The sequence below is a fragment of the Crocodylus porosus genome, unplaced genomic scaffold (genome assembly GCF_001723895.1).
Source record: "Crocodylus porosus isolate Cpor-Errol unplaced genomic scaffold, CroPor_comp1, whole genome shotgun sequence".
Lineage (NCBI taxonomy): Eukaryota > Metazoa > Chordata > Crocodylia > Crocodylidae > Crocodylus > Crocodylus porosus.
In genome coordinates this window covers 37,280,561-37,304,480 of record NW_017728918.1, presented here as the reverse complement: position 1 = coordinate 37,304,480, position 23,920 = coordinate 37,280,561, and the positions used below count along the sequence as shown (strand labels likewise).

Below are 23,920 nucleotides of genomic sequence, written 5' to 3'. Positions count from 1 at the left end.
CTGCGGCAGCCAGAAGGGAACTGTGAGTCAGGCTCCGGCCTAAGCTGTTTATAAAGGCCGGGCCCTGCCCCCTTCTGGCCATGTGACCCCCCTGGTTGGCCTGGCAACCAGGCACCTGAGCTGCCTGGGTGATTGACAGCTCTGCCAATCACCCTCACAATCACGGGGCCTCTATGTGACCCCGTGACACCAGGTCTTGTGAAGAGGTGAACCTATTAGGTGTTGCTGTCTTTCAGTACAACTTCAGATAATATTCCCTGCTCTAAGAAGTCAATGAACTAGTAAGGACATAAAAATAAAGAGTAACAGACATTTAGTGCAAGAAATTTGGTAGGAGAGAATTTTTGGCATGGAAAAAGCAAGAGACAAATCAGAATGAAATTAAAGCTTAATAAACCAAAATCAATTAATCTGGTCACATGGCAACATTCCCATGTCTGACCAGCTCTTCATTCAGGTCCGTAATACATCAGAGTGTGACTATTGTGGACTCATTTCAACACATAATGTGGAATCTTAAGTATGTGCAAGAAGTCAAATTAAATGATAATGCAAGGTCATGTATTTCTTATAAATACACAGTCCAGGATGAAGCAGTAGTGCCAACCTCCAAAGTTCAAACTCATCAATCAAATATGAAAAAGTGATGATCCTTTTGAGACAATAACATTTTTTTAATTACATCTTTTGGGTTTTTTATTCCATCTCCACTCACCTACAGCATGAGTATGTGACTATAGGCAACCCTCGCTTATCGCTCTTAATTGGTTCCTTAAAAAATGAGCGTTAAGTGAAACAAGCTTTAAGCGAAACCGAAAGTATTTGATGATCCAAGATGGTAACCGCAAGTGTTTTAATGGCCCAAGATGGCAACCGCGAGCATTATAATGAAACTCGCTGAGCGCTAAGGTATCAACTTAAAATGAGCATTATAGCAAAATAGCGCTGAGTGAAACAGCGTTAAGTGGGGGTTGCCTGTATTAATGTCTCATGGCCTGAACTCTTGCTGGAAGACCCAAACAAGATTAAAATTACAGAAATGCCTTGCTCCTTGAGGGTACAGTTTCCAAACTCTCCCCAAACTGACCATTTTAATTAATTAGTTCCATGAGCCTCCTCATCTGTTCACCTCTCATTCTGGTATTGACTGTTCCTTCCTAACTGCACTTTGGTTCTGCTTCTTTTACAGCCCAGACTTCTGCACCCCTCCCTCCCCTTTTCTTAACTAGTTGCAAGGACAGAAGTAGACAGGACTGATCCATTTGTCAGAAGAAGAAACAGAAAGTACCCTGAGCCCCTCTGCTTTTCTCCCTAGCTTGTGAAAACAGTATGGATTCTACCACCTCCTGTACCCAAAATGTCTCTGAGCTTCTAAGGGACGGGTGCATTTCCTCAGGAGGCAGGAAAATAAGATAGGCAACCAGAGGAAGAGATTTCTCTTAGGTAGAGCCTGAAAGCAGGTAGAGGTTGAACTGTTCGGTGCAAAACTTGAAATCCCCTTAGGGGCTAAACTGAGGGAATTGCAAAACTGGCAACTCTGAGTTTAGTACCCAGCACATTTGCACATGCAGGTTCTTACGTTAAACTATGTCCTCCCCTTTAAGGTCATCTAAAGAGAGAAACGTGTTACAGACATCTCTGGATTTACCTTCCCTTCTCTTAAGGGACTGCAGACTGTTCCCTTTAAATTGTGCTGGTCTCTACTCCCTCAAACATTGGTGTATCCTTCCATTAGTTTGTTGTTATCTTTTAATCACTCCTTCCCCACGTCTCACCTCACTCAGCACTGCTTTGCCTTAGGGAAAACACAAGGCTACATGACCAACCCAGTCCTAAGAACTTTTATGCCAAGAACTAGTCTGCATCAGACATGGACCTGTCAGTTGTGATTCCAAGGTGGGGGGAGGAAAGCAGGGTAAAGTAAAGCAGACAAATTATTTTTTTTCAGTAAAGAACATGATCCTGCTTTGCCTCATGCTTTGTTCCCAAAATATTGACATTTCAGGCGAGTACCATAACACAATACCTGCTGTGAAATAACTTCTGTATGGATCTGCTTTAGGACTTCTAACTGTATGCACCACCTCAAAGGCTTTGTAGGCTGAAATATTTTTGCTTAAATTGTGCAAGTATTGAACACAATAAGTAAAGATCCATTTGGAGAGAATCAAAAAAAAAAAGTAACTGCTAAACATTTTTTCCACTGATAGCTTGAATCTGGTTCCACATAGGTTTCTACAGCTATTTGGGCTTTACATCCAAGCACCTTCACTTCCCTTTCTTGGAGGAAGTGTTGTTCAAACCTAGACATCCCATTGTTTCTTTGGTTGGGGTTACATGAACATTCATCATCACTAATTTTTTTTTAGATTGTAAGCCTTCCAAAGCAGGAACAGTCTCTTCAGATATGTACAGCACCCAGTATTGCACTCCTCCCATGCTGGTTCAAATCAACAAGCTATGTATTACCTAACTCAATAATATAATTGACTATGGATATTTCACACACTGAAAATATGCTTCTCAACTATGCAAAATCTCAGTCAGTTTGAAATACTTACCAAATAGAGAATACTACCTGTCCTTTAAGGTCATAGTCAATGGTTTAACCAGCTCTGTAGGTGAAAAAACAAAACAAAACCACAGAACAATGGAAGAATATTAGTATCAGATCAAGAACTAAATATACGTAAGAAGGAATATGCTGTCCATGTTAAATGCTAAAGCCATAACATTTATACATAGGGCTATCCCATGAAATTAAGCCTGCTTCATTAAGATGCATGTAATTAGCTTTGTATGTCATCCAGCTTCATGATTCAAGAATGTTCTAGCTCTATAATTGAGTTCAAACAAGCCAACTGTTACCAAAGCCCCATCATTAATATTAGGAGAAATAGGACAAGGGACAGTAAAGTAATGTGTCTGTCTTGCATTTCTAATCTATATGAGTGCATATGTGATTGTGTTAGGGGATTGTGAGCACTAGAGTTTAGAAGAAAAGACAGCCCCAAGCTGTATATGCCTGAATGCCAACAGTCTCATGGAGCCAGCTACCAAGGAGAGTTTGAGATAGTAGTGTGAGCTAGGGAGTGATGGAGATTGGACAGGGATTTTTAGAATTTGAACAGATGTTAGAAGAAAGGAGTGGTTAGGCTGCAAGTACAAATGAGAAACCTCAGACACCTACTAAGAACAATGATCCAACTGGAATGTCCCAAGAGGAAGGAAGAATGTGGGACAAGGTAAATGAATCAGGACTGGTGCTATTGGAAGGGCTTTGGAATGCATGATCACTGGCAAGCATTTGTAGGCAGAGGACTTTTCTCCAGATGATAGTCTCCTCTTGTGTAAGTAAGGAAATAGCTTTTTGGGATCAAGGCTGGTCCAAATAATAATAAAGGGCCATGGCTGGCATTACATTTATGGTGTGATTTATGTTAATTGCAACATAAATAATAACATGTAATTGGCATCTGAGAAATGTCATGCCCCATTTCCAAAATTGTACAACCTGTCATGCATGTCTGTCATAGCAAGGTCACCAGTTAAAATGTTATATAGAATAAATCCCAAAAAATCAGGCCCTGAGAAACACCACTGGTAATAATTCTCCAGGCAGATAACTCACCTTTTAACATAACCTGCAGTAGCGTACTTCCCTTTGAACGGCTTCTTTTTCACTTCATGACCATAGGAGTGATCTGTCCTCTGCAGATTGACCATTAATTTCCATCTAACAACAATATCACTTTGCTTAGATCTAGATAAGGATAGTGCAGTGGGCTTCATATATCCACAAGGCCTATTATCTCTTCATATAATATTATATTTATTTGACCTAATCATTCTTTGGTAAACCAATATTGTATTTTGTCCCATTTTCAGTTTCCTTTCTTTAAGCTCTAAGACAGGGGTAGGCAACCCCCAGCATGGAGCCCAAAGTATGATATATAAAAGACATTTTGCTTGGGACATGCGCCTCAAGGTGGACAGCGGGGAGGGGGCTGGGGCTGCACTGTCACAACAAGGATCAGGCTCCCATCCCTCGTGGCTCCCATGCCATCTGCCCTTGGTCCATCAACATCTTACAAGTTGAGGTTGTAAGTGTTTTTGGTACTCTGCCCAAAAAAGTTGCCACTCTAAGATCTTACCTACTCTAAGATCTTACCTACTCCTGCATGAGCCTGTACCACCCTGGGAAGCAAGAAGAGGAGGCAGACTGCCTGCAGCCAGCATTCAGCAGCCAATCAGCCCCAGGGGAGCATGTGAGGATAGGGAGCTTGGCCAGCAGCTGTCTAGACCCAGGCCTGCCCAGCCAGCTTACCGTGGTCCCTTTAGCATCCGTGCATAGCTGACCCTGATCTGAGGCTGGGCAACACACAGCTCCTGCTGCAGAGCATCTTACCTCTGAAATGTTGCCAACTTTCACAAAAGGCTTCTGCCTCTTGCCTCTGCAGGGCCAACATCTGGACACGGGGGAAAGCCCACCAGCTCCAGCAAAGATCCAGGCTCCAGGTTGCTGCCATCCATCACTTGAACTATCTGGATGCACCGGCTGCACCAGCTGTGCATTGTGGATTGACACTCCTGCTCCAGTGGCTGATGGTAGGGGCGGAGAAGCAGGCCTGGCAGGCAGAGGTCACCCAGACAGAAGTGTGGGACCAGGTGTAATGAGACCAGTGAGCCCAAATGGAGGCCCTGGAGCAGAAGCACCTAGAACTGCTCTGGCTGCATGGGGATGCTACCCACCAGGCCCTGGCCATCCTCCTGGGCCTGCCAGCCACTACCCTACCTAGACCTGGGAGGTCCTCGGGTACTTCCTGCCCACCAGCACACAGCTCCTGGGCAGGAAACAGGCTGGCTAGGGATCAGAGGGTGGAGCTGTGTTTCCAAGATGCCAGCAGCTGGATCTGGCTTCAACATGGCTGCTAAGTGCTGGCAGTCATGCGGCCAGAGGCTGGAGCTCCCCCCCCGGTGGCCACAGAGTCAAATGGCAGAGTCAAATGGCAGGGCTGGAGGGACTTAACACTAAATTTAGTGGCAAGTCTCTGCACTTGTAAACACCTGCCAAAAATCACAGTAAATTTAGTCATGCTTATATGCATGGTAGATGCACCCTTTGCTGTCCATTTCTGGCCCTCTCTAACTTCTGTATGTCCTTTTAAAATGTGAAGCCCAGAATTGCAAAATTGTACAACCTGTTATGTATGTCTGTTATAGCAAGGTCACCAGTTAAAATGTTATATAGAATAAATCCCAAAAAATCAGGCCTTGAGAAACACCACTGGTAATAATTCTCCAGGCAGATAACTCACCTTTTAACATAACCTGCAGTAGTGTACCTCCCTTTGAGACCTAACCAGTGCCAAGTAGAGAGGCATTATCACCTCACAGATTTCATAGATTTTCAGGGTTGGAAGGGACCTCAGCAGATCAGAGTCTGACCCCCTGCCCTGGGCAAGAGGGTGCTGGGGTCAGATGACCCCAGCCAAGTGTTTGCCCCACCAACAAATTTGTAGGTGGCCACCAAATCCTCTCTCAGCCTTCTCTTATGGAGGCTGAAGAGATCCAGGTCCCTCAAACTCTCTTCATAGGACCTATCCTATAGGCCCCTAACCATAGGAATGGCCCTTCTCTGGACCGTCTCAAGATTATCCACGTCCCTTTTGAAGTGCTGTGCCCAAAACTGAACGCAGTACTCCAGCTGTAGTCTTACCCGTGCTGCATAGAGGGGAAGTATCACGTCCTTAGACCTGTTCATGGTGCACCTATTAATGCATGATAGAGTGCTCTGTTGAGCATTGTGTCACATTGTCTATTCATGTTCATCTTTACACCAACTATAACTCCAAGATCCCTTTCTGCTGCTGTGCTGCTTAGAAAGTCATCCCCCAATCTGTATGTGTTGGTGATTCCTTTTCTCTAGATGCAGTACTCTGCACTTATCCTTGTTAAACTGCATTCTATTTTGTTCTGCCCACTTTTCCAGTTTGTTCAAATCCACCTGAATGCATCTCAAAAGCACATTTGCCTTTTGTGTAGCTTCATGACACTATAGACTCATATTAGGTCTGTGATCTACAGAGACTTCCAAGTCCTTTTCCATTGTGCTGTCATCCAGCCAGCTGTCACCTGTTTTATATTTGTGTTTTTGATTATTCTTCCTGGGGTCCTTGCATTGTCCACATTGAATTTCATCCTGTTAGCTCTAGCTCAACTTTCCAATCTGCTGAGATCCTTTTGAATTTTGTTTATATCCTCCAACATGTTTGCAATCCTTCCCAGTTTTGTGTCACCTGCAAACTTGCTCTAGACACTTTATATGCCAGCATCCAAATTATTAATAAACATGTTCAACAGCACCAAGTCCAGGACAAACCCCTGTGGGAAACCACTTAAAACCTCCTGCCATTGTGATATGGCATTGTGACCCCTACACCTCCAAGAGTGCATTCAGCAGTGGGGAACCAGCCCACCGCTGCCCAAGCCCACAGCAGGCAACCCACCCTCACCCACCATGGGCTCCGCTCCCATGCCACCTGTTGGGGAAGGGGGAGCCAGGCTCTGCACCCTGTTCTGGGTGGCAGCTGGGGCTCGGGCACTGTCCAAAACTGAACAGGGGGCTGCAAACATGGGTCCCTGGCCCCCTGGCCCCAGCAGCTGGGGGGCCCCCTCTGGCAGGGCTGCGGTGGGCAGGGGGCTGTGGGGCACCAGCAGGGCTGTGGGAGATGTGCAGGTGGAATGAGGGACACCAGCAGAGCCAGGGAGGTTGTGGAGGAGAGTAAGCAACACCAACAGGGCTGGGTGTGTTGTTGGAGGGGGGAGGAGTAAGGGATAACACCAGGGCCAGGCAGCTGTACAGGGGAGTGGCAGGCACTGACAGGGCCAGGGGACTGTGGCAGGGAGAGTGAGGGGCACTGGCAACGGCTGTAATTGGGGAATAAGGAGCAATAGCAGGGCTTTTAGATGGATATAGTGTGGTGGGGGGGAGTGAGAAGCACTGGTACTGCTGGAGGATGGTCAATGGGGATTGAAGGGCCTGGACCTGCATTCTGTAAGTGAAGGGGGGAAGGGGACATCTGGTTTTCCATGCTAAAAAAACCCAAGATCAAATACTAAAACGTATAGTTATTTAGAATTTATTTTATTATAGTCACTGAGGTACTAGTAGGCTTCCAAATTGCTTTAAAATTGTAAGTATATCAATAAAATATTTTGTATTTTGTTCAATTGATATATATATAGTGACATTTAATTTTAGTCATGGATTTGGGTGTTTTAAAACCAGAGAATTTGTGATTCTTTGTCAGGGAAAACCAGGATCCCTGCTTATAATATACTCCAGTAACTTTCTAGGTATTGAGGTAAGTCTAGCCGGTCTCTAGTTCCCCGGCTCCTCCTCTTTACTTTTTTTTTAAAAAGGGAAACTACACTGGCCCTTTTCCAGTCCTCTGGTACCCGACCCATCTCCCATGACTTCAAGAAGATCCCATGGCTTTGAAATCTCCTCATCTAGTTAATAAACACTGAAAGAGTGTGGTGTGTTTTGTGGGGTGCAAGAAAAGGAGCAAGAAGAAACCTAGACACACAACTACAAGCCAAGACAAATAACAGAAAGTAGGAATGCTGCAGACATATCTAACTGGATACTTAGTTTTGGATCTGCTTGAAAAAGGATACAAAGCATCTGCAGGAAGGCAGACATGAGAAGTATGACAACACTTAAGCGTATTTGTAATGGTGGGAGAGAAGAAATCTGCAACACTAAACCACACAAAGGAGCAAGCTAATTTGTGAACATTGAGGTCATGCAAAAGTTTTCCATGTGATGGCAGCAACATACTGTGGGCCTCACCAGCCTGTTAGAAATGCGCAGCTTGCATCTTGCACCTGATAAGAAAAAAATACTGCCCAAGGCTCCTTCCTCCCCAGCTTCTCCCTAGTCTTTCTTATGCTGATTGCAGTTTGTCCCCCCGGTCCGCCTTTCTCATGCTGATACAGAAGCTGGAGTTCAATTGACTGTAGCCTTGAAGTGTAAACTTTTGGAGAACTGTTGTGGTCTTTGAGCATGCTTAATTAGCTGATGCATATTTACCTCTCTGCCCTGCATACTTAAGTAGCTAATTACACTATGCATGTGATGTATGTAGTGATGTAACCACATGTATGCTTGTATGAAACGGAAGTAGCTGTAAGAGTTCCGGTGTCTGCACACCTGCTCAGGAGAGAGAAGATAAATTCCACTTGCAAATACCAATGCGGGGTCAGAGTAATTTGAGTACCTGACTCTGCTCTGACCTTTGTTTGCAAACAAATACAACCTTTTATGCCGGCGGCTGAGTGTGTGTCTGTGATACTTTGCGAGCCTGCAAAGAAACGAACCGCCTTTGTGCAACAAGCCCATGCTGAAGCTTTCCCCACGTGGGAATGGAGTGAGGCCTCATTAAAGCAGAAGGCCAAATCTTATGTTAGCAAAACTTAAAAACAAACTATGTCTAAGCTAGGCCTAGGACAACAGTAAGTCTTTGTAGAATTTAGACATAATTAATCTCATCCCTCGGTGTGAGGAGCAGCAGCCAGCCTAGATTTAGCGGAAGGAAACATAACTGTGTGCACCTGCATAAAAACCCAGGAAATAGATCAAAGGGGGAAAAAAAGAAATATATAACCAATACAAGAAGTGATTTTTGTGCTCTTATGGTTACTTGTAACAACACATATAGTGTTCATAGCAGGCAAGCACTCTTTAGCCCTTTTTTTTTTATAAAAATGCTCAGAATATGCAACAGGAAGTAAGCTTCATGTCAACCTCTTATACTAGGGGCGTCCAACCTTTTTGAATGTGGAGACGGATCACGAACTTTTAATTACCCAGTGGGCCGGCAAGTCATATTCAAAGACCTCACAGGAAGTGGTATCACATCAGGAAGTGATGTCACGTGACCTTTGACACCAATGAAGTTGCAGGAAGTAACAATGAAATGGGTCTGGAAATGTGGTTTAAAATCCAAAATAAAAACAATATAAAAGAAAGAATGAAATAATACCAAACACTTGACTAAAATAAAACACCTTCACGTCTACTCACTTCTCAATGAATGAAAGAAGCATAATGCAAGTCGGCAGATCAAATGTGGAAAGATATCAGCCAGAGTGGAAACTAATCAAAGCAACAAAATATGGGCGTTTTTGGGAATAATCTTCAAGATTTACTTTTATTGAGTTAATAATTTGTTAGTAACACATCTTTAACAAGTAGTAACAAGTTGAAGCCCCAATCCCGCACAAAGAGAAACAGAAGCAAACACAATCCGAACACCAGACAGTATTTTTACAAAGATTTTTACCCGCTCCAAATTAACATTGGAGCCCAGATCATTCATGCTCTATTCTTGAGCATATTGTTCAGCGTTAAAGGAGCGACCATACAGCACAGCTGCAGGGGGCGCTGCCACAGCTTCCCCTCCCTGGTGCAGCCCCGCCAGCCCAGCCCGCCCCCGCTGAGCCGCGGGTTCCCCACCTGCTGCTGCACTCCCCCTACCTGCGCCAGCTGGTCCTAAAAGGCAGGCGGCTCCGCCGCCGCTTCCGCTGACCAGTGCCGACCCAGCCGGGCGTCCTCAGCAGCACGCGGGAAGCCAGCTTGAGCCACCTGCTGCCCCACATGGCATGGGCCCCGCCAGGTCGGCGCCGGTCGGGAAAAGCAGCACGCACCTGAAGCCGGCTTCCCACGCGCTGCTGGGCACGGGAGGAGGCCGACCCGGTCGGCAGCGGCCAGCAGAAGCGGCGGCGGAGCCGTGTGCCGCTTGGGACTGACCGATGCAGGCAGGGGAAAATGCAGCTGGGTCCCTGCCGCTCCGGCCAAGCTCGTCCCGCCCCAAGCAGCACACGGCTCCGCCGCCACGTCTGCCGGCCGGTGCAGACCCGGCCGGGCTCCTCCCGTGCGCGGCAGCGCGTGGGAAGCCGGCTTCAGCCGCATGGGACGGACGCAGCCGGGTCAGCACCGGCCAGGAAAAGGGGCATGCGGCGGAAGCCCCACGCGCCGCTGGGGTCGGGACGCGCCCGGCCGGGTCTGCACCGCGCAGCAGAAGCGGCGGCGGAGCCGTGCGCGCTCCGGACGGGACGGGACGGGACGAGCCCGGCCGCAGCGGCAGGGGCCCAGCTGCACTGCCCCCCGCCTGCACCGGGCAGCCCGAGCGGCACACGGCTCCGCCTCTGCCGGCCGGTGACGACCTGGCTGGGCTCCTCCCACCCCCAGCAGCACGTGGGAATCCGGCTTCAGCCGCGTGCGGGTCCCGGGGCAAGGGGCGGAGCCAGCGGAGAAGCGGCGGGCGCCGTTCCCAGCTCGCCCCGTCAGGCGCGGTTGGGGCAGCTCTCGGGGCAGCGGGGCTGAGCCCAGCCCCACGGCGGGAAGCGGCTCCCCTCCCCTCGCTGCCGGCTGGGACCCGCGGGCCGGCCCTGCCTGCCTCGCCGCTGCCGTGGAGCAGGCGCCAGGACTCCTCGCCTGTCCTGAGCGAGGGACGTGGGGCCAGAGAAAACAGCTTGGCGGGCCACATGGCAGCCGGTGGACCGTTTATTAGACAAGCCTGTCTTATGCTATGTTCGCAGGTAGTATCCGGGTGCTCAAAGTTCATAATGTCAGAGGGAGAAAAACAAACAATCCCACTTCACCGCTGATGTCCTTCCTTAAACTATAGTCTCACCAGAGACAGACCAGTCTTCTTGCCTGTGAGCTCAAATAAGAATTCAGTTAAAATCAGCTTGACGGTCTGGTTCTCCCACTCTACCAGGTACTGTTTGGTATTCTATGTGTAGGGCTACTGATCTAAATCATACAGAGGGCTTTAAAAATATAAAAAATGGGAACAAGGTCCTTGCCCTGAACAGCTTAAAAAGACTCCCTGCTTTGAACAGTTTATGCAGTACAATTTTCTCTCGTGCCTAGCCCTTAACAGATACTTAAAATGGATTATTAAAAAAAAAAGTAAAAAAAAAAAATGCATGAAAATTCCTCCTATACATAACACATTTTAGAGAGATCACTTTTCAGATTTTTAATGTTGGAAGGGCTCTAAAGAGCATCCAAGTCCAACCTCCTGCACAGATGCAGGATTCAGTACTGTTAACCAATTCCAACAGTAAAGGAGACTTCCCTAGTGTGAACTCTGGGGCCTTATGGGTAGCACTGCCTGTCAGGTATGTAGCCCCTCCCCTCAACTCGCCTGCCATGACTTTGATGTTAAGCTATCTGGAGAGGGAGTTCAGTGGAGATCTTCTTGGGGGGGCTTACCAACCATGGCAGTACTCACAATTGTTCGGCATGATGTTCCACGGGGCTCCGCCTCCCCTACACCCTGTCCACTCACCACCTGGATAGGTGATTGTGCAATGGTGGTCTCAGTCCCATGGGTTTACCCGATGCCTGCTTCAGGTGGGGGGGACCCACATTCGAGTGGGCTCCGTCAGCTCTGGTCCGTTTGACCTTGCTGCCCCAACCTCCCTCTATCTCCTTAATTTTCCTTTTTTTGTTTTTTTTCTTTCAAAAGCTATATTCTTCTGAGGAGGAGAGGGCTGCGGAGCTGCCTCCTTTACCCCAGGCTCCTCTAGGGGGCTCTAATGCCTCCTCTGCCCTACTCCCTATCGGGAGCTTCAATACTTCCTTAAGTCTGCCTTACGCAGGAAACCCTCTCCAGTTTCTTCACATACTTCACAAAGTGGGATGACTAAACTAGGCAATACTCCAAATATGGTGAACAAAATCTGTACTTTGTCCTATAAATATTCTCTCTTTAAACAAAGTAACATGACTCCAGGGAGATGGTTCTCCAGCTCCCTAACCCCATTCAGAATCCACAGTATTTTTTTTGAACCTCCAGAATTCTCCTAATCCCAGTCCCTCCCACAAATACAAAAGTTAAGACCAAGCAAACTTTTCTAAAAATATCACATACGTATCTAAATGTGTGTTCTGCCCACTCCTGATACTATTTCTTTTCTGCGCTGAGGCTTCTTCTGCAACTTCTCCAGTCTTATGGTCTCAAGAAATCATAAGGTTTTTTTAAGACCCCTCCAGGGACCCCACCATCCCCCAGCCACCTACTTCCAAGTTCCCATCACAAACTCATCTGGCTGTGAGGTGTGGTATCCAAGATTTGTATTTGGACCACATATTTTGGTTCATGAGGAACATTTTTATAATGACTTTTTGTGATGATGAAACATACATGATTGATAGTTGTAAAATTTAATTTCTCTGTGTATTTGACAGGAGTCAAGGGTGCCATGCTGCCCAATCAATGTGACCCAATACCAACCTGGAGATACCACTGCTAGAAATAGAATCTCAGTAAATTTTCATACTTTCTAATGTGAATATCCACCCATTCCTACAGGCAGTCCTAACCAAGAGGTACACCAGTGAAGAGACACTTCAGATCCATCTCCATTGGCTGCTCTTGAGAGCTCATTCTCATGTATAAGAGACAATGTAGAGTGCTCATGGGTGCAAATGGGCAGGATGAGCTAAGGAACAAGCCCAGTCAGGAGAGCTTACTACTGTGGTGTAGACAACCCCCCCAGATTTTAAGGCCAAAGGAGACCTCCTGAATAACACAGGACAAAATTTCTGAGCGTGCATCCAACATACCCTGCCCAGCTTTTATAAACTTTGGGTTTTTTAGACCTCCGGATATCCAGGGGTCTAATTTTCTCTGTGCACTGCAAGTTTGCAGCAATGGGAATATTTTTTCATTCCTGCACATGCCTCTTGCTCGTCTGGACGCACCCTGACAGTAGTTTCTGCATCAAGCCCATAAGTCATCTAAGCTTTTATAGCAAACCTTTTAGAAAGGCATCCAGACTCAATTTAAAGACTTCATGATGATGGACTATCCATCACATCAGTATGGAGTAGTCTACTGGTTGGAGTGCAACAGGTATTCTATATTCCAGATACAGTTTCAATGTCAGAAATAAAAGTGTTCAATATCAGCTTCTTCCGTGATCCTGAAATGGTCTTAATTTTAATCTTCCTTAAAGAGATGTGGTGTGGCTTAATTAGGTATTCAGAAAATACTTGGATAATCCTACAATAAAAAACACTAGAAGACTTTATATAATTTTTGCTGCCTTTTATTACAGAATGGAGCAACAACATTCAATTTGTAAAAGATTGTCAGCATAAATCCTGATAAAGTAGTCTAAGATTTTTGTGTGTGTGTATATGTATATACATAAAAAAGCTATACTTTTCAACACTTCTGATATATGAATATGGGATTCTGATAGCAAATTAAAGACTAATCAACATGTGCACTGAGTTATTGCAACTAATTTTCTTTTTTTTGAACTCATTAAAAAAACTTTCATTTACGGGTGCATCAATAGAGTTCTTGGGGGCCGATACCAATAGCCAATTTTTAAGTAGGTATATCAGTGATATGGATATCAGACTGATGTATCAGTGCAGCTCTACTTGCATTATACTCTTCTGGTGTTATTTTGCTTCTAAACTAACAGCCAGATGTTTCAGTACTATATCCTCTTCTTTTGGATTGTTTCACCATTCAGTTTTCCAGATTGTCCAGTTTTCACTTCTGCATGTGGAAAGTTCCAGTCAGTTGGACTGACAACATGCATCGTCCTTTTATACATCCAGTAAGGGTTAAAAATAATTGACACAGAAACTAATCCCAGGAATAAGACGATAAAATGCAGAAGTCCAAGGTTTTCCACCACATCATTCCAATTGGAAATACACACCCACCACATGTGATAAGTAAGCATCATACGGCAGTGAAACAGATGGATCACTAGCCACTCATTTGCCTTCCAGAAAATGGAATGAGAATAGCCAGCCTGGAAAACACAGAGACAAGAAATGAGATTGCTGCTTCAAGACAACAATGTACATGGTCTTCATAAAGCAGAAGCAGGGGTGTAATTACCAGGGTCCTTGCCCTAGGTGGCAGAAGCAACAGCAGCGGCTGGGGTGGCAGTGGCAGCAGATGAGCTCCCATGACTGTTCTAATGAAAAATGCTTAAGTAGTAAATAGAATATAATCCTAACACAGGATACCGCTTTAAGCCTTAACTGCTAGGCTAGATAGTGGTTATCATACTTGAGCACGCTTTGTCTTTTAGCTCCCCTGAACCATGCCCTGTCTTTTCACAGTGAGTCAACAGGAGGGGTGGAAAGTGTTTGAACTCCCTCAGGCTGTGGACAGTCTAGAACATAAATCTTCCACTTCCTGGGCAAGCCCTCTAATCACCAGGTTATGATACAAATGGGAACTACTTCCTCCTCTTCCAGCAGGTTCATTTTACAGCCTCATTTTTCAAATTAAAAATAGAGCAAAAGGTCTGAAGAAAAACATTATATAATAAAGCCTTAAAATATGTATCATTATTAATATAGGTTTAGTAGTAACAATAGTAACTGACATCACTAAATGTGCTACAGTTTTCCTATAGTAGATATATTTGTGTTGTGTTTGTTGGAGGAGTTGTAAAAACAAAGAGAAAACTGTAAAACAAGGTGAAAAGAAACAAAGGTGACAAGCAAGAAGCCAAAATGGTGATGGGAGATAAGAAAACTCATTTACTAAAAGCTGTAATTTTTCCAAGGACATGAATCCAATTCCCACGTCTCAGTGAAACAAAGACATTTAAATAAACCAAATCAGAAAAAGTTTACTAGAGCAACCCATGTATAAATATGTGGAATGGAGTGGAGATAAACTTGAAGAACTCAGTAAATCCAAGACAACCTGCTGCCGGGCTACATGCCAAACTCCTCTGCCCAGGCAGTATACGTGAAAATCCATCTTGCACGATCACAGGTAGCCAGATAGACAGTGAGATAACCATTTATTCTAGTGCTTTAGCATGTAAAGCACAAGTGATCAGACTGTAGACCTTTTGCCGCTTTTGTCAGTAGGCAACCTACCAAACACCTACAATGCAGGTAATAACTATGGCTTATAATTCCAATTAAGGACCTGCATAGAAGTAGAGCTGTGAAAGCTTGGGGGGAAAAAAAGAGAACTTTTGGGGAAAAAAAACCTTTTTTCTTCCATTTTTTTCCCTGGAAGGCATTTTTTGTTTTCCAAAAAATTGAAAAAATGGAAAGTTTTTGGAAAAATTTAAAAAACCTCTTATGAAATGTTTTGTTTTAAAATGATGAATAAAATCTTTAACACAAGGTGTTCATGTATTGCTACCCTTGGAGTTGGAGGGAACCTCCCTCCTCCTGGCCCTGTGATCTTGAGATCCACAGAAGTCCAGAAGCAGCACAAAGGAGCTAAAAGAAAGTATGCTTCTTTATTGAAAGGTAAGGGTTTAAATGTCTCTGAATTCAGTATATTAAACTATATTTTTAGCTGCATTAGTATATTTTCATAACCTATGTAATTCATAATTGAATTCCTATTAATCTGTTTTTGTGACAAATCACCCAACCTTAGCAGTGAGGGGAGGCCTGTGGGGCAGGAAAGCTGTTCACAGTTAACTCCGAGGAGGCCTCTCCTCCATCCATTATAAATGTGTACATGCTGTAACTCAGTGTTTATATATGCAAGCTAGCCACTAAATTACATGCATCTTTTTTCTCCCTCAGCAAAACTGTGTAACCAACTTCTAGCATATGGAAGCATTTCTACACTACAAGTTATTCTGAGAAAAAAATGTGACTTGCAGATACTTTCAAATGAAATATGTGTTTCCAAATTCTACTAGGGTGACTAAATACATCCTTTTATGTAAGAAATGTCCTGCAGAAATTTAAAAAATCCTTCATGGCTGTAAGTGAGGAAGAGGTAGATCAGGATGATGGAAGTGTAAGTAGCTCTTTCCAACGTTCTTGATCCAGAAGTCCTCCTACTGCTGCTGCTGTACCTTCTTCTATAACACCAGTATCACAAAGGTGGCCCAATCAACAGGCTCAAGTAATCAAATATTGCAACCAACTGTATACAAAAGACTCTCAATAGCTTCATTTGTAGACAAGATGACACCTGAAGATCAGGAAAATAATTGACCATGCTGCTGCAAATCTCTTGGATCCAAGATTCAGAGGCAGAAATGTTAGTGATTTGACTAGATTACAAAACAAGCAACACACTTAGGACTCAATGTTGGAAAGGTATTCTCAAATGTTGCAGATTACAGAACATCTTCAGGTATCTGGTCCAGAAGTGCAGTCTGGAATTCTGCCAAGCATATCCATCCTGCAACAGGGTGGCAAGGCCTTTGCACAAAACCACCTCTGACTCTTCTTGTTCCTATCCTGCTTCAGATTCCTCCATCTTCTGCAGCATGTGAAAGAAACTGGTCTATGTTTGGGAATACTCACACCAAATTAAGAAATAAACTAACACGTGAAAGAGTAGAGAAGCTTGTCTCAATCTGGGAAAATCTTCAGTTTTCAGAAGTCCATGCAGATGATAAAAATGAAGGATCAGAAGAATCAGAAACTGCTGATAGTGATAGCTCAGAAAATGGGACTGATTAGATAAAGTTTCATGTAGCAAATTTGTATTCAATGAGTCTTGGAGTTTTTTTCCTTTTTCTCACCTTTTTCTCTAAAAATCAGTGCTTTCTGTATCTGCTTGACACTGTGGAGGAGACTAGGTCCAGAATACATATTAACTTTCTCTGTTTTACTATACTGTTGACAGTTTCTTACCTTTTCAAATTTAATTTTTTCCTGCCTCTCATAAACTGGCAAAAACTAAGAGTTCCTTAAAGTTCAGCAGCCTGTAGCTCCATTTGTAACAAAAATTAAAAACATTTTAAAGTAAACTCAATTAGTAAATTTGTAATTATTGTCTGAATAAACTATACTTCTAAATTTAATAAATATACCAAACACAATAATTTTATGAGCAAACTAAGTTATACATAATACATTTTATGTTCTTAAAGTAGCAAAGTGAATTTATACCGGCAAAGGGTGGTAAGAAAATAAGTATTGGATATATTTCAATTTCTCCAAAAAAAAAATTGGGAAAAAAATGGCTTCAACATTTCTGGAAATTTACATCTCTACCTAGAACTAGTCACTTAAAAGTGAGCTTTTGGAATTGCCACTCTGAGGCACCCATCTCTCTTCACGCATTGCAAAGGAAATCAGGACACCTAACTCCAGATTCTGGATTTAACTCCGGCAGCCTGGTGCCTGCAAATTACGTATTGTAGTGCCTTACTTGCAGGGATTTAACTCTTGCTGACTTTGGACCCATTAAACTACTTTTCAGAGACTTAAATGCAATATGGTTTGATTCACTTCCAATTTCAAAGAAAAATTCTCTCTCAATCCTAGAACTAATCTTCCAATTTGGAGGCTAGTATTTCTTTGCTTGTGGATTTGTATAAGGGAAACAGGCAACATCTGCATTACGTGGGCAACTTCTAGTTTAACTAATGAACACAAGGGAATGATCAACTCTTACCTTTAAAAGCAGCCAGGAGATGCAAGTGGTCGGAGTACTCATCTCAAGTAGCATGCCCATCAAGGGTAGGTAGTGTCCAGACTTGGTGTTAAGTATCAGACCAAGCAAGCCAACAAAGACAAGGAAATGATGCACTACTACAAATACATCAAATGTCTTGAAAATCAAGTTAGATAGATGAACAGTTACATTTTCAAGCAAGAAGAATCCAGATGCTATTAAACAGGTAAACCAGCTCCATTTCTGCTGTGAATATACTTTGTCAGCTTGAAAAACAGGATCTATGAGTAAGGCCCACAAGCCAGAAACCCAACTTTGAAGTCCAAAAACACCACGTGTGACTTTTATGTTCCAGAAGACTTTCTCCTTTGATGAAAAGTTACAGTAAGTGACACTGATCCAAGAGGACAACAAGTGTGACAAAAGAAACACTTCTAAGTAGAACAAAAAGCCAACTGCTACCAAAATGAAACGAACTTCCCAGAGAAGATAATCCCAGTCAAACATAGTGCTGGACATTGCATCTTCATTTGCAAGATCCATTTCTTCTCTCTGCAACTCAAAAGTCTTCAGTGAGAAGCTTTAAGAACCCACAAGTGTGCTGATCTATTTTAGGTCCACGTAGCCCATCTCATTACATAGAGCAGAAACCACACACTCTTCTTGTCTATGATTTAAAATAACATTGGTAAAGAATGTATGTACATTATGGCAGGCTCAGCAGTTTCAGGAGAGTTAAGAATACTATTTCCATGAATATTGCATAAACCATAAAGAAACTGCTTTCTTGACGATAATTAGCTAAATATATAAAGAAGAAGAACATGTGGCTTTAAGAGAGAAACCCTATTTTCTTACTTGCAGAACTTGGATGAACACAAGATCTTGCAATGTACAAGGTCTACTGCAATAACATCTTGTTCACAGCAGAAACAGGAGGCAGGCAAGGGCACCTGCGGCTGCCTTCCCCAGACAGCAGGCCCCTAGGCACCTCCTCTGCTGGGTTATAGAAAATGAGGGTTGGGAGGGACCTCAGTTGGTCACATCTAATCCAACCCCCTTCTCAAAGCAGGACTGGCCCCATTAGCTTATCCAAGCCAAGGCTTTGTCCTTCAACTATCTATAATGTAACATTCTTCCAGTTATTTTTCCTTACTATTCTTTCCCATTACTGCTAAACGTATAACACACTGCAATCTTCTCTGTCCCCAGCTGCTGCTTCCTGGCCTTGGACATGGGAATAGTGTGCAGGCAGATGTGCAGGGAGGATCTAGGTTGTGCAGGTTCAGAGTGCAGTGGCGGAAGGGGTGCCCACAAGGACACGTGGTGCAATGGTGGAGGAGGAAAAGGAAGGGATGGGATGAGGAAGTGCCTATGCAGTACAGCAGTGGGGACAAGGGTGCCTGTGTGAGATGCACTGCAGTGACAAGGGCATCTGCGTGGCAAATGGATCAGGCACCTGTAGCTCACCCTTGTGCATAAGCAACATGTGGCCCTTGCGGGTGCATCCTGTGGTTTGCGCAGCATGTGACCACTTTGAAGTAGAACATCTTAAAAGATATGACATGTTCACGCTACAGACACTTCATCCATGTCCTAGCAACATGAGACAGCCTCTCTGAAAAAACAGTATGAAGTAGTCTTGGCATCAACAACTAAGCTCTGCACTTAATATATTCATCTACATACAGATCCGGAAAATAAAACTAGGCTTAGAAATCATTTGTGTTACAAGTTTAAAGTCAAGTGCAATAAAGAAGCTCAAAGCTACCAGAGATGTGGGTTTTCTGGAAAATTTTCCAATGCCCCAAATAAAGCATGATCTGATTTAGCATGTTTATTTCACTTATATTTAGTAAACAAAACTAAAAAAGTACCCCCATATTAATTTTATGTCCTAATAGACAAAAGTATTTGAACTGAAGTATTTGATTAGGAACAAAATTGAATACAGCACACTTAATGTGGTTTAAATGTTATATCCAAACAAATTCAAAGCTTTATGTGGAAAGAAATTATTTATATTGTAATACTTGTAAAAACATAAAGAGAATACACAATAGCATGTATTTCTCTTACATTGTTTGTTTAAATTTAGGAAAAAAACCCAAGGCACTGAAAACTGTTGACATACCAATTTTAGCACACCCAAAGAACTGTGTACGGTATGCCATGATTGTCCACTCATCTGCTTCAACAGTTTAATTCTCTTTCACTGCGGTCATTGCAGCACCTCCAGTTTCACTGTCACTATCTGTAGAATCACTTGCACTGATTAGCTCCATCTCAGAATCCGATTGAGGCAAATCTAATTCAAAACTACTTGAACCACACTCTCTTTCTCTAAAAGATGGTTTTACCAATGAGCCTATGGGCAAGGGCAACTACTCATCACACTGCATCTTCTTCATGAATTGTGCTTCCGACTGTCTAGAGCAAGAGATTTTGAGAAACAGAAACAAGCTTAGCAGTGTATTCATTTGTTAGTCTATTCCTCTTTTTTGTCTTGATTGAGCTGAAAGCCTTCCAGTTCTGTTCACAAGAAACTGCTGTTGGTGGACTGCTTAGGATCCTTAGAGCAAACCTGGACAACAGTCGGGTGTTACAGTATCTCTTCCACCAAGTGAGAGGAGACATATTCTCTGCTGCCTACCAAATGATGTGTCTGCTCCCCAGTTTTTCTTTTGTACCGTACTCAGCAATGTCTGTCAACACAGCTATTTTGTCAATGTTGGGGATGTTCTTAGTTACTTCCATAATTGTATCGAGAGCAGTAGATAATTCATCTTCTTATAAAATGTTGTTCTCCATGTTGAGGATCCCAAAGGTTTGCTGCCAGATGAACTGGATGAGTGCAAAACTTAGATCTCTTAGTAAACATTTTTTTACTTCTTTTTTGGATAGAGGTAAAGAAGGTAACAGCTCAATCAGATTTTCATTCAGTTGTCTAAATATCTCTGGAACCTTTGAAAGGCTTGGTGTATCTCCAAGTTTCCTGATAGCCACTGAAACTGGTAGCAGCAAACTGAATGCTCCTTGAACTCAAACTCAGTAATTTGGCTATGAGTGAAGAGATAGCAAGCGCAGGCCCCTCCAGGGTACAAGCCCTTGTATCTGATAACGCGAGTAACATGAAAGCTGCATGGCAAATATTAAAGGCAAAGTATCCTCATTTAATGTATCTGGCTGTCTTGTTCATGGGTTGAATCTTCTGACAAAGGACATAGCCTGCATACACCTGTATGACGAGGAGATTTGGTAGCAATTGCTTTCAGGAATACTGGTTCAGGTGTTGCTAACATAAAGTTCAATAAAGGATTTCCTTGTATATCAGTCCATCCATCTGACATCAGAGTCAGTGATTCTGCTTGGCCAATCCTTTGAATAACCATTGTTTGAACTCAGTCATACTTTCTATCCAAGAGAGAGTGTGATAAGCAATAATGTGGTGGTAACTTATATGATGGGTGAATTAGTTTCTAGTGTTCCTTCCACTATTGATTTTCTGTTATGGAAAGAGGTATACCACTTGCAAATATAGCTCAACCAATGTCTCCTCTGCTTTTTCTTGATGTTCTTTTGACATTTTGTCCACAAAGCTTGATACAAAGCTTGACTATCTTGAACAGCTACTCGTGGTGGATCGCACATCCGGTGAGAGTGATCCTGAAAGCAAGGATCCTGCTTCTTCTTCCCCCAGACCTGGCAGCTCAACATTTTCATTTTCCATTTTTTGCAAATCTGCTATTTCACTTGAGCTACCAAGTTCCAGCAACAAAATGGGGAAAAAATATTTTAGCCTATTCTGATCTGGCATTATCCATCAGAAGGAGGAGAAATGGCAGGGAGCTTGCTTCCCCCACTCCCTGCCAGAAAGAACACTGCTGCTCATCTTGCCGCTCAGTTGCCCTGGGACCGCAGAGCCAGAGAGAAGTATAGTCTGGCCTCTGCCATCAGCTAGAGGAGTAAGCTCGCTTGGCTGGGCTGATATAGGTAACTATTTATCTATTATGTAATTTTTTAAAAAAATATTGTCAAACATAAGCCACTTTGGGTGCTTAGTGCAAGCAGAAAAGCAGGAGACACATATTTTAAATAAATAAATAATACCCCAAAGTTGCATCGACAACTTTTAAAATTATGTTTTAAAACAATATAGATGTTAGTCTATACTTTATGTTATTTAACATATTAATTTGTTTACTTACATAGGATTCCTAAAGTAGACTTTTCTCAGATGATGTTTTCCCACCACTCCGTTGTACTTTCTGTATGTGGCTTATACTCTTTCAGGCCAGTTTCTACATGTTATTAAATGTTTCTTCATTCTTGTTACATGTTAGCATATTCCTGCCCGCAATATTTACATCTACCAACTTTCTTCCTTCCTTCAGTGGCTTGAACTTCACTATAATTATGCCACACACCAGTTGTTGTTTTTTTGATTAGGCATTATTATGACTACTTCGAACCAAAAGCACTAAAAACTAACAGATCTTATGCAAACACTTCCAACTTCCCCAGCTCAAGAAAAGAAATGAGACACTGCTCTGTGTGTTTGCTGAACTGAAAAAGAAACGAACATTAATCACAATTTTGGTTCTGCTCTCACTTGCAGTCTGAGATGAAATAAGAATTTTAGCTTTGGTTTTTATTTGACCTGCACAGCCAATTAGGTGAATTCATAACTTGATTTTTGGCTTGGATTATAACTGAGTGTATTTACTCTCCTGTTTACAAATCAATAAAACATAGATGTACTCTCTCTCACACACTTCCTAGGGATAATCACTTGAAAAACACTAATTATAACTTTGAAACTGCCCAGCTTGCCTAATATTGTATTGGCATCCATTCATTGTTACTAATGATTTTTATGAAACAATGAATTTTTTAAAATGGAAAATTTCCCACATAAATAAGGCACTGGAAAATTTTCAGCCCCGCATCTCTGGGTGTAGGGTAGTCCAAAAAGCATTTCCATCTCTAATCCCAGCCCCCAAACTGTTCTTTATTCAAGTCATTATATTTAGTACAGTGGCTTGTGGGGCTTTCAGCTGGCAGCCTGGCAAGGCCTAACTGCACTTTGGGCGAGGAAAGACTAAGGTCAGAGATGTCCAGGAGAGTACCCCGGTGCTACAGAGGCATGACATGGAATGGTCCAACCTGGATTTCCAGACATAATCTGAGCCCAAGAGCCAGTTCCTTATTTGAGCCATTAATACTTAGAACAGTGGCTGGGGTGCTGTCAGTTGGCAGCCTGGCATGGCCAAAGCATGACCAGAGTCCCCCGTTGGCACAGAGACATGGGGCGGAGTATCCCAAAAAGGATTTCCAATCATAACCTCAGACCAGAAGTCAGTTCCTTATTCAAGCCATTACTGTATTTAGTATAGTAGGCATTGGGGCATTGGGGACTGTGCCTTTCCACAGCCTAGCATGAACAATTTGTGCTGTGCGCAGGGCAAGACTCTGGTCAGATGTGTCCAGGAGAGTGCCCCGGTGCCACGGAGGTATGATGTGGGGTTGTCCAAACAGGACTTCTAGCCATAATCCCATCCCAAGGGCCACTTCCTTATTCGAGCCATTACAGTTAGTACAGTGGGCACAGGGGTGTCAGTACGCAGCCTGGAACGGCTAAACTGTGCTTTGGACCAGCAGGACTGTGGTCGGGGTTCTTTGGGACAGCCTCTCAGTGACAACAAGTTTGGGGTGGCCCACAAAGTACTTTGCCTTATAATCACGTCTTAATCTGACCTTTATTTACAGCTCTGTACTTGATGTGGGATATTATTTAACATATTAATTAATACATATGCATAGCTAATGAAAGTCTCTCTTTTTAAAGTGTGTAATTCATTAATAACTACCTTTTTTAAGTCTAGATGAATTCTGAAAAAGGAACGGGGAAAAGGAATCAACTTCAGCCTTATTAGAAACCCTGCCCTGGGGGTGGGGGCGGCTCGCAGGAATAAAGGCAATGCAGGATCATCCCCTGAGCCGACACCTCGACATCCTCCTCCTTAACTCAGCAGCAGACAAACCCAGCCCTGCCTTTCAGGGCATCACTAGGGGCTGGGGGTGCACAAGGGGCGACGCACAGACTCCAAACTTGCTCGAACAGACGCGCAGAGCAAGTGCAAGTAACTGCCCGCGACGCAGCTCTGGCTTCAGCCCGCCAATGCACCCGCTGCCGCCAAAGCCCGGGGCTGGGGCCTCTACCAGGATCCGCCCCACAGCACCGTTGAGGGTCGGGAAGGAAGGTCACCCCGTGGGCGGACCGGGACCAGGGTTTTGCCCGCCCCTGCAGGAGCCCCCCGAGGAGCGGGCGCGGGCTGGCTGCAGGCAGCGCTCAGAGGCGGGAGGCCGGGCCCCGGGCCCCGCTGGGGAAGATGCCCCTTTCCGGGCGAGAACACGGAGGCGGCCCCGGCCTTCCCGCCGCACCGCGCAGGGGAACGAGCCCCGCGGGC

The 23,920-nt window shown here is 43.9% G+C and overlaps 1 protein-coding gene and 1 long non-coding RNA gene across 6 annotated transcripts in view; one reads left to right on the top strand and one right to left on the bottom strand.

Annotated features, from left to right (window-relative positions):
* Nucleotides 1-10,602: 10,602 nt before the first annotated feature.
* LOC109311706 overlaps nt 10,603-23,920 on the top strand; it is a 22,554-nt gene continuing 9,236 nt past the window's right edge. The window contains exons 1-2 of the long non-coding RNA XR_002101584.1: nt 10,603-10,870; nt 18,145-18,147. This is a non-coding gene — a long non-coding RNA (uncharacterized LOC109311706). The remainder of the gene's footprint in view (nt 10,871-18,144; nt 18,148-23,920) is intronic.
* On the bottom strand, nt 13,116-19,635 carry LOC109311705 (protein CLN8-like). 5 transcript variants are annotated; one of them, XM_019537485.1, is made up of 3 exons: nt 19,585-19,635; nt 17,451-18,117; nt 13,116-13,857 (listed from the first exon to the last, which is right to left on the bottom strand). In XM_019537485.1, exons 2-3 carry the CDS (start codon nt 17,991-17,993, stop codon nt 13,534-13,536), a joined length of 867 nt encoding a protein of 288 aa, XP_019393030.1. In that variant the 5' UTR covers nt 17,994-18,117; nt 19,585-19,635; the 3' UTR covers nt 13,116-13,533. The 5 variants fall into 5 exon arrangements, with proteins under 5 accessions (XP_019393030.1, XP_019393033.1, XP_019393029.1 ...); XM_019537488.1 differs by lacking the exon at nt 19,585-19,635 and adding an exon at nt 19,530-19,547; XM_019537484.1 differs by lacking the exon at nt 19,585-19,635 and adding an exon at nt 18,309-19,392.